Below are 10,891 nucleotides of genomic sequence, written 5' to 3' on the forward strand. Positions count from 1 at the left end.
CTAAAGTGTCATCACCTTCCAAATTTATTCATATTAACAATTACTTGATCTAATTCCAACCCAATGACAAGTCTATTTAAAAATAAAGCTCAACACACTTAACTATTATAACACTTGCTTTAACAAAATATATTACCAGGTCCAAAATAATTTAGTCCAACCCAATAGCAGACATGTTTACTTCATAATTATTTAACATAACCCAACCCAAATCAACAACAAGCCTAGTACGTAAACAAAGTCTATTTGATCCAAGGTAACCCCCAGCCCAAAAAAATAAAACACAAGTTTGCATCTGTTATTAGGCTTTATTGGAGACTATACGACCAAGAAAAAGAACAAGCAATGTTTCGGATGAAACTAATAGTCACCAGGGGGCACCGTGTGACAGACTCACCGTGAGGGCAGCAACGAAGCGATGACAAGGTGGCTGGGAGTGGCGGCAGAGTACGGGGAGAGAAAGATGGAGAGAGAACTGTCATTCACGGCGGAGAGAGAGAGAGAGAGAGAGAGAGAGAGAGAGAGAGAGAGCGGGAGGGACTTACGTACGCTGGTCCAGGGGGTACTACGACAAGCTGTGGCCGTGTGGTGTGGCCATTTCCGGCGAGGAAAGATGCCTGACAAAGGGGGGAACGTGGGTCTATGGTGGTGTCCAAAGTTGCTATGTTTCTCTTTTTTAAAACAGGGACTTACGCGCTCTGTTACGGTTGCTAAAAACAGAGGCTAGTTGGGCAGTGAAGAGAGAACCGAGAAGGTTGTTTGGTGGCTTGAAAAGGCCTAGGAGGTGGTGGTGCAAGGAGGTTTTCGGTGGTTGGCTGCTGTGAAGGTGCAAAGTAGCTCACGTTGGGATCGTGGTTGTTAAGTCGCGTGGGCTGTGTAGTGGCTATCACATGGTGGTTTTGTTCTGGACAGGTAGGTTTCGTGCTGTGGACGTTCTCGGTTGGGCTTCCGTGGGGGAAAAAGGCAGCGGTACTCTACTGCAATGGAGGCTTATCACGGCGTGGAGGTGCAGTAGGCTATAAGAGAAGTGGCTGCGGCAACTACGTGAAGGAGACCTTTCATTGAAACACGGGGCTGCGGATCTCATTAAAATAAAATTTTAAACCGGTAACCTATTCTAAAAATTAATTGTTATTCTAAAAATTAATTGTGAATTTCAAGTAAGCATTTCATACTTATAAATCCAAACATTTTTAAAAGGTAAAGAGGATTTCAAGATTTTCGGACTTCTGTTAAAATGAAAATGGACGCATTGTATATTCTATCTTTTGTTCTCTTTTATTTTGTTTTGTTTTTATCTTGACTGCAATTTCACGATGGATTATGATATGTGATGTAGAATTTATGAAAACATTATATATATTCGTTTTATTCATTCTTAACTATTAATATCTAAACAACATCGGAATTCTTATTTCATTTCCTTCTTATGAAACTCTCAATCAAGAAAAATATTAAAATATTTTAAAATTATTTTATTTTTTCCATTCCATTCTTTCCTCCCAAACAAGCTGTAACACTCTCAGATCAAAATACACCAACATATATATAACAATAACCAAAAATTTCACCCCAAAAATGTCAAATGTTATAACATGTAACGATCGAATAGTACTACTGCGTGCAAATTTAAACACACCAACAATATTAAAACTAGTACAATTAAAAGGTCCGACAAACAAAGTGGCAACATATTAATATCATTTCAACTTTAGTATGAGTTCCATTCAGCAGATCGACTACATATATGGTAGTCATCTCTAACTTGATCAAGTGGAGCTGCTCAATTATTTAAGTTTTTTGATCTTTGCAATGATGTCTTCGTAGTATTTTTTGTTCAATTTCATATTTTTTTTTATCTCGTTGTCGTCTGCTTGCGGATTTTGAACGTACTTTAACCACCCATTCAAATGGCCAATGGCTTCTTCAATCTCCTTCTTAAATGCAGGCTTAAGCTTGGAACGAATCGTGTCATCCTTGAAAGCATTTTTCATCTTAGAGACATAGCCCTCCAAAATTCCCTTAGCCTTGGCTTTCACTTTGTATTTATCATCCTTGTTGTTGGTTTTCTTCCTAACAGAAACATCTAGTATTGCAGAAGGTACCTTGTTATCAGAATCTTTAATGATGAGATAAGATAAAATAAATCTATCACATGTTAGAATTTTATGAAGATATGTTAAAAATTTAACATTGGACGTCTCAACACAAAGATGAGACATGGTATTCTTAAAATTCTAAAACTTTTTCAATCATAATTTATTTTTCAAAAATTACTCAAACACGAAACATTTTTTAATTTTAAATCTTCATCATTTTCGTCTAATCATTACCTAATCATTATTTAAATACAAAAATCAATACAAATTTAAAAAACTTCAAAATAAAACACAAATTAATATAACTTTTTAAAATTAAAAAAATATATTCAAACAGTTTTTTAATTTTATAATATTTTTATTTAAATTTCTATCACTCATTTATCAAAATTCAATAAAAATTTTTAATTCTAATAATTTTACTTTTATTTACAAAATTTTGAGATACTTCAAGTGTCCAAATGAACCCTTAGTACTCTTTACCTGATATTCTTAAAATTCTTAAAACTTCTCGTAATTTTCTTTTCAAATACCACTTAAATACAAAATACTTTAGGATATTTTTATTTAATTTTTTTAACTCTCTTTTCTCAAAACTCAATAAAAAGATCTTATTAATTCAAACCATGAGATGCTCCAAGTGTCCAAACGAGCCCTTACTCTCTATCATATATAACTAAAGCTGATTCTTCCGCTAGGCAACCGCTAAGGCCCCTAGCTAGTAGAAGAAAGCCTCCAAATAAAATCTTCCAATCTTTATTAAGGGGGAAAAAGGCTACAGTTAGGATAAATTGATTAAGATGCCATTTTGATAGTGAGCTGAGATAAAAGTTAAATAAAATATTGTTAGAATATTATTTTTTATATTATTATTATTTTAAGATTTGAAAAAATTGAATTATTTATTATATTTTGTATGAAAATTAGAAAAAATTTTAATTATAAGATAAGATGAAACACTTCTTATATCCAAACTAAACCTAAGTCAAGGGGAAATATCAAACTTTTATGGATCGTATGTAATTGATAATATCTTTAATTAATTTTTTATATTTCTCTCATCTTTCTTCTAAACACTGATCATTTCTTTGTTATATATGTTCCTATAATTGCGTGAATTTTTTTTATTATTATTATTGAAATCTCGCATGAGTTAATTTTACTAGAAAAGTGCCCATGCATGTAAGACATTAGCATTATTTTTTTTTTACCCCACTTTTCTTTAAAAAAAGAAAAAGAAAAAAGAACCCTATAAATGTCTCAACATAGAAGATTTCTATGTACTATAAAATCTTAAATTTTATTTTCTTTACAAAAACGATAGAAATGATATTTAAAAGTTAAATTTATTTAGAAAGTTGCACGCTTATAACTGATCGAAAAGAAAGAAAGACAGAGAAATTACCAGGATTCATGGCGACCTGCGGGATCTTGGCGTCAACAACTATCTTGAAGCTCTGCATTGTCGTTCTATTCCCTTGATCAAGTAGTACTAGGTCTATATTGTTAAGGTGTGGAAGAAGATGGAAGCCTTTTTATAGACTGTTTCGATGGATCGAGTACAGATCACGGACACACGTCATCTGTAGTACTACTGTTACAAGTCAATGTACGAGTGATCAATTGCAACACGTTTCATCTAAAATGAAGATTCCATTCATTTTGATATGGTCCAATATTGATGGAAAATACATAGCCAAATCAGACCCGGCATTCAGTGTACAGCCAAATTAACGTTGGTTGGGAATGCTAGTCGTCCCCAGGTCTTTATATATATATATATATTAATATTTTTCTTTACCTTGCTCACGAAGGGATGAAGTTTGAATTAAAAGAAAACTAATTAAAATTATATATATCACGAACGAACCATCCTTTTTCATTTTCCCACACCCCTTTTCTCTCCCCCTTTCCTTCTCACCTTCCCGTAATTCCCCCTCCCCCAACCCCCACAATAACCCCCCAAAAAAAAAAAAAAAAAAAAAAATTCTCTCGAAACTTCTACCCCCTTATCTCTCTCAATTTTCTGTATATTTCTACTCATTCAAAGGTTATTTTAGTATTATATATTAAAGTACATTTGTAGATAAATATCAAAATCTAATTTTTACTTTTTCTTAAATGTAATTTTTAACTTATTTAAAATTAAAAAATATTTTAATATACAACACTCAAATAATATAATTTTATCATTAAAAAGCTTTTAAAGTTATTTAAACACTTATTAAGTTCCTAATTCAACCTCAAACGATCCCTTGATACATTTAGTTTAGTTCATTTAACGGATACCATAAATTAGAATATTTGGCTCAGCTTTGCATCAACCGAGTGTTATCATTTTATTTCAATCATTCTACACCATAATTGGCTCATTGTACTGTTATTTTTTATATGAAGTTTTCATTTTATAGGATTTTAGATATATACGGTATCTATCACATTATAGGGTTCTTTTTTAAATAAAAAGTATATTCATTTAGGGGGCATGATATTTAATATAAGCTTTTTTCAATGGGAAAGTAAGATGGTTTGGATTTACTTATACATATCAGGGGTTCAATGTCAGAGATATGAAATAATTATATAAAAATAAATTTATAAAATGATGTCAATTATGTGATCTATTATATTTATTTTACGACAAAATAAATTTACAATTTAACATAGAGATATGAAAGAATTATATAAAAATAAATTTATAAAATGATGTCATTTTATGTGATCTGTTATATTTATTTTCCGACAAAATAAATTTATAATTTAACATGTGATATTAAATTATGTCATTTATTAATTTATTTATATGTAATCCCTTTAAAACTAAATTATTTTTCTATTTTTATTTCTAGCTCTTATTCGTCAACGAAAGCCGTTCCCATAGCAAAGATATCATGACCCAGCCGATTGTACACCCACGGGCCATAAGCCAAGCCTAACCATTGTTCTTTCCCAACCCAGGCCAATTTTATTAAAGAAAAAACTCCAGAACTACGTCGTTCCAAAACTTACCTTAAAACCTAATTTTCTTTTCTTTTTCTTACCACTGTTTCTTCATCCCATCCCCCGTCTTCTATGTCCAATGCCCCCAACTCTCTGCAGAACACCACCACGCGTCTCCCTCTTACTCTTCCCACTCATCCCTCTTTCTTTCAATTGCCCTCTGTCCACATCGGTAAGCCTCTCCTACCATTGCTCTCCCTCCCTCGACCTCTCTTCCTCTCATTGCCGCCCACCTCGTTCTATTTCCCTGAAATTCTCAACCGCCGCTCACCATTGCGATACCGCCAACAACGCCGGCCACACTGCCGCTCACCACTCAACCCTCTTTTGCCTTGCCCACTCAGTACTCAACAATGGAAGCAAAATATATATGCTAATTATATATTGAATGAAAAACAAGTTGTTAAATATAAGCATGCGCTGTACAACTAAAAAAAAACAAGTACAAAACAAAACGTAACGTAATGATTGGCTAAAGGATAATAATCTAATTCCAGTTACAAACTATTAAGCCAGACAGTAATAAGTTTAAACAAACCATAGGTTTAAACAAATTTGGGAAATAAAGCAAGTTTGTGGGAATTCAAATTATAGTTTCTTCCTTGTACAACAAAATATCATGGAATTGTTTTCTTGGTCATTCAGATGGTGGTTACAAAGTTTTGGGGGTTATCCATGTAGATGTCATGTGGTGTCTTCATTCACGGCATTAATCGAGAGAACATTGAATCTTTTGTGGGGCTGCTTTTGGAGTTGATCCACCTCTGCGCCTAGCTGTATGATCCATTATTTTAAATGCAGTACTTGGATGTTATGATTGTGACCTGCTACTACATAAAGAGGAGCAATCAAATTTCAGGATTCCATTCAATTCAGGGCTCAAAGAATCTAGTGTAACTCCAAAAATATGTTTAATCCAACAGTACTTCACTGGAATGTATTGAAGTTCTAAACCAATTTGCTTCGGGACAATCCAAATTACTACTTTCTAGCAATAGCATTTCCCTTCCTAATTCACTTATCAGACATGCTAAGAAGTACAGAACAAATGACACGACACAAAATTCTGTAATCAAAAAAATAATCTTGAGAGAAATGAGAATTTAGCACGGCTCAAATATCCAACCAATCTTCTTTAGTTAAGGAGAATTGTAAAAATAAATAAAATAAAATAACTCAAACAGGTGTAGGAAGCCCACACCAGATTAAAGATTTTACAATTTAAAATAGAAAATAGCGTCTATTTTTTGGCAGCTGACACAACTTCCAATGCCTAAAAGGTGCAACCGACTCCAACGAAATCAACAAAACTATTTCAAAATTTGAGACCTAAATGCTTAATCATTAAAAGACAATGAAAATTAGGAACGCATCACCAGCTAGCATAAAAATCATTTTATGACCCTTTTAAGGGCATTATAACTGAGACTAAATTCTTTAATCATTAAGTAGTTTTTTTTTTTTTTAAATATATTAGTACTTTCATCCTATCATTTTATATAATACGAAGATGACAAGCTGCTGGATGTAAAGCATGCAGAGACAGGAATGGAGCTAAAACCTTTGCATTCTGCATCAAACGTAGCTGAGGCAGCACTGAAACAGATTCCAAATACACACCAAATGCCCAAAGGACCCGAGTTAAGCGAAAATGTATAGTATAAGGTTGGAGAAGAATGGCAAGGACAGCACAAGGCACAACCTGTCATACAATAACCAGCAGAAAATTCATAATTCATTAATCTCTCTTTATACATGATTAATAACACTGGGATAGGAAAAAATAATTTTCTAACTGTCTTTTACTTCTTAAGATTAAATGGCAGTCACTATAAATGTCCATATATAGTCAATATAAATGTTTAACCTATATTTGCAGCAAACATCATTCCAAGGCCTTCAAAGATGTGATTGGAACAAATCATATCTGTTCCCATACTCAAAAAGTATTCGTTGAGATTATGATTGGAACCCCTTAAAATTATTATAAAGGCTTGAACTTCTCCCTCCCGGGTCCCAAGTAATATGAGATCTCATACACCACATTCTTATACACAGTACATGACATTTCATATAGCAAGAATATAGCAGGTAAATTATGCTAAATGAAAGAAATGCTGTTGAGGTATGCAATAGAAGTTAAAGTATTCTGATTAGACAGCCCACTATATCGTTTTGCAGAGTATAACAAGTACTACTACAATATTATTATATAAATTTTTATAGATATCCATTTCACATTTGCCCTATTTTTTTAATAAGTAAAAGAAATTTTAAAAAACCCAGCACTGGAAATATATATGTGATGCAATGGGTCACAGTTCTAACCCCCTCATACTTCATCTGCAACCATAAAAATTTATTTCTTGATATATACTTTGAAACAAATAATTCATTTACAGATAATGAAGAACTATACAAAATCATCAACTTTAAGTTAAATCAAGAAGAATACAAGATGTGTGTGTGTGTGTGTACAAATGCTTTCCCCTGAATCTTCTACAAAATTTATACCTTTTCAAGTTTGACACTGACTGTCTAGCAGATTCTGCTCTAATTTCCTGCTTATTTTGAAAACTTTGCCACCTTTTCAAAAGGCCAAGAGCTGCTGCCTTTATGCCCCCACATGCTTCGTGTGCTCCCGTTCCAACTTCTTGTGTCTTCTTCTTGTTGCTTTCAGCTTTTTCTTTTTAACCGAAAGTCACCAGACCACAGACCACAACTTGCGTGCTGTTCCCTAGCATGTTGTGTCCCCGTCAATCACTCCTTTTTTTTTATTGTTGTGTGTTTCTTTGGCTCTCCATGGTGCAGCACCATGTAACCCATAAATTGATATTAAAATCATATGAAGCTATTGAAAACATTTAAAGGAGTTATAATATATGTAATCTGGGTATATGCCCACATTGGACCATCATGTGGTGTCCAAATCGGAGGCCATCCCACCCCCTCGCCACCATGGGATGGCCTATATCAGGCCACCCAATGGTGACCCTTTTTTGACCAGAGCCATTATTCCTGCTTTTTTCCCCTCAAATCTTTCGATTTACTTTTTTATATAAAATATATTTTAAATTTCTTGAGTCTAAATTATTATTATTTTTGCTGTTAAAAAAAGATGGAACTCCAGTAGGGCGGAGCAGAGGAGATGATTGGCCAGAAATTCCTTTCAATTATGCTCTAACCTCGTATTAGAACACTGATTTGAACACTGGGATGGACGTTGAAAGTCAATTAATATTAGACATTGGTGGCCTAAATTTATCATTTATCCATAAATTGCATAAACCCCTATAGTTTGGAGTGGATAGCTGCAATTTTCCCTAACAACTATTCAAACCATAACCTAAGTCATTTGGGAGAGAAGCTCCAATGCAACTCCAACAAGCTGCTGAGAGACTACTGACAAGATTGGTATAAGCAGCTTAAGAATCTCTGGTTAACTATGATAATAGGACCACGGGCACAACAACACAGATGGACATAGCAATTGAATCACAAATCAAAGGCTTCTCTCAATGAACACAATCAAATCTCAATTTGTGTACAAATTTCGGCGCAGAAGCACCACTAAAACTCAAATTGTCATTAAAAGGCAGCTTTTTTCCACGACAACAAAGAAAATATTTAATAGTAATATGTAAATAGCTATATAAAAATTAAAAACCATTTCAAGCTTCGTTCTCATCAATTCAGAAAGAGATGAGACTGTATCTGAAAAAAAAAAAAAAAAGGTATTTACTTAGATAAAACAATTAAGCAAGTAGCTAACCTGCAAGCCCAGCCCCTCAGGACGTAGCTCGCCACCGCCACCACGACCACCAGCCCTCTACTAAGGATCCTAGGTGGGCAACTCATACCGACAAACGGGACAGGTGTTCCTTATGCTCAACCACGGCACAATGCAGTCCCCGTGATAGTAATGAGAACACGGAAGCCGCCTCACCTTCTCTTTCACCACAATCGCATCCTTGCAAATTGCGCAAACCACAGTGTTCCTCAGTAATTCCTCCACCGTTAACTCCACAGAGGGAAGATTCTCCATAAACCTTTTTGCCGCCGGAGGATTACCTGTTTCAATCTCCACAACTCGCCTGAAAACGGCATCAAATTCAGCCGTATATGCATCACTTTCACCCTGAAAAGCTGCTAGGAACGAGTCCGAATCCGCATCAAGTTCCCTCTCTAACCTCATATTCGCAGCTAATAGAATTTCCCACTCAAGATTTCGCACCTCTACTGCTTCTTCGGAGGAGATCCGTCGGTGTTCTTCTTCACGCACCTCTGTTTCTCATTAAGATGGAGGATGGGATTTCTCTGCCTTTGTCTCCTTCTTCGTCTTCGTCGGGCTGAGACCGGAGGAATGCGGGATTGAGGTTGGAAAGGAGGATGGAGGATTAAACCACGGGTCAGACATCCGGCGCGAGAGACCGTGCTTCACTGATGGAGGCGGTGGTGTCTCTGTTTTGCTTCGCCGGCGGCGAGGGTGTGGCGGTCTGAGTTGAGAGGAAACAGAAGCGAGTGGGGGTCAGAGAGAGGAGGAAACAGAAGATGGAAAGAGACGAAAGAGAAAAGACCAAAACACAGCGGGTTAAAAACGTAAAAGTGCTGACAAATGAAAGGAAAACGGAGGGATTAAAACGGAAAATATGAAAAGTCAGCGGGTTATATAACATTCGCGTTTATAGATAGAGTTTTATTTAGTATAAGTAAAATTATATATTAATTTATATATTAATATTAATTATTTTATAATCAGAATTTAAATTAGGATTATTTTTAATAAAATCTATTTTTTGATCAATCATATTAGATTGATACATATATTAATGCATAGTTATATTTACAATTAGATTTTTCCTTATATATATAATAGATAGTAGATATATTTGATTGGAGAAATATTTTTTGCAGTCAGCGTGCAGTCGTGGAGAAAAAAGTGAATTAATACGGGACCTACATGAAAAAAAATTATTTTTATAACTTTTTTTTATTCATGTAGGTCCCCCTGAATATAAAATAATTTTTTTATAATTTTTTTTATTCATTCTGTACAGCCGACTGCACGCCGACTGCATTTGCCAACTGTATCTAACAAAGCCCATTTGATTGTGCTACCTGCCCGCTATTTCATCTCTATTTTGTAAGCACCAGGAAACTTTGTGAGCAAGACTTGAGAGAGTGAGTGAGCGATGGAAAATTTTAGTTGTAAGTATAATTAGGCATTAATATATGTATCAATTTATTATAATTGGTTAAAAAGTAAATTTTATTAAAAATAATGTTAATTTAAATTTTAAATATGAAAAAATCAGTATTGATATATAGATTAATACGTGACTTTACTTGTACGTAATAAAACTCATAAAAGAGAGATCTGTTTATATATATTACATAAAAATTTCAAATAAACATATATTTTATAAAATAATAAGTCTTACTGATGAAAAATAATTTTATTATGCCTTTTTAAAATCAGATTATTTTTTTACAAAGACTTATAGAGTATTTATTTATTTAAAATTTGTATAAATTATTTTTCTATTTATTTATAAGCTGATTTTTGTAGTCCAAGTATATCTCTCTCTTTAGGATATAGATCTTAGTAAGGAATATTGAATAGCTTAATACTTTATCTACTAATTTCCTTTTTCTTTTTGGATTCTCAATTCACAAATACTTGAACTGGTTATGAGCACCAGTGTTCTCAAATATTATGCGCGCAACACTAAACCTAATTACAAAATAGGGGGTTAGAAAGTGATAGAAGAAAGTCATTAAAGCAAGCTCCA

The 10,891-nt window shown here is 33.8% G+C and overlaps 1 protein-coding gene and 1 long non-coding RNA gene across 3 annotated transcripts; both read right to left on the minus strand.

The window, feature by feature from the left end:
* Positions 1-1,565: 1,565 nt before the first annotated feature.
* LOC122312919 lies at positions 1,566-3,661 on the minus strand. Its single transcript, XM_043127593.1, has 2 exons — positions 3,505-3,661; positions 1,566-2,086 (listed from the first exon to the last, which is right to left on the minus strand). Exons 1-2 carry the CDS (start codon positions 3,560-3,562, stop codon positions 1,788-1,790), a joined length of 357 nt encoding a protein of 118 aa, XP_042983527.1. The 5' UTR covers positions 3,563-3,661; the 3' UTR covers positions 1,566-1,787.
* Positions 3,662-5,542: 1,881 nt separating this feature from the next.
* On the minus strand, positions 5,543-9,712 carry LOC122314152. 2 transcript variants are annotated; one of them, XR_006243622.1, is made up of 4 exons: positions 8,872-9,712; positions 7,614-7,829; positions 6,661-6,801; positions 5,543-5,929 (listed from the first exon to the last, which is right to left on the minus strand). It is a non-coding gene; the product is annotated as an uncharacterized LOC122314152 (long non-coding RNA). The 2 variants fall into 2 exon arrangements; XR_006243621.1 differs by having other exon boundaries at positions 7,614-7,836; positions 8,872-9,711.
* Positions 9,713-10,891: the final 1,179 nt, after the last annotated feature.

This window comes from Carya illinoinensis, chromosome 6 (assembly GCF_018687715.1).
Source record: "Carya illinoinensis cultivar Pawnee chromosome 6, C.illinoinensisPawnee_v1, whole genome shotgun sequence".
In the NCBI taxonomy this organism is placed as follows: Eukaryota; Viridiplantae; Streptophyta; class Magnoliopsida; order Fagales; family Juglandaceae; genus Carya; species Carya illinoinensis.

Excerpts from the sequence above, each read along its gene's own strand:
- LOC122312919 (XM_043127593.1), bottom strand. The coding sequence starts at position 3,562 with ATGCAGAGCTTCAAGATAGTTGTTGACGCCAAGATCCCGCAGGTCGCC. Across the intron at positions 2,087-3,504 it reads GCAGGTCGCCATGAATCCTG|ATGTTTCTGTTAGGAAGAAA; the intron begins GTAATTTCTCTG and ends CTGCAATACTAG.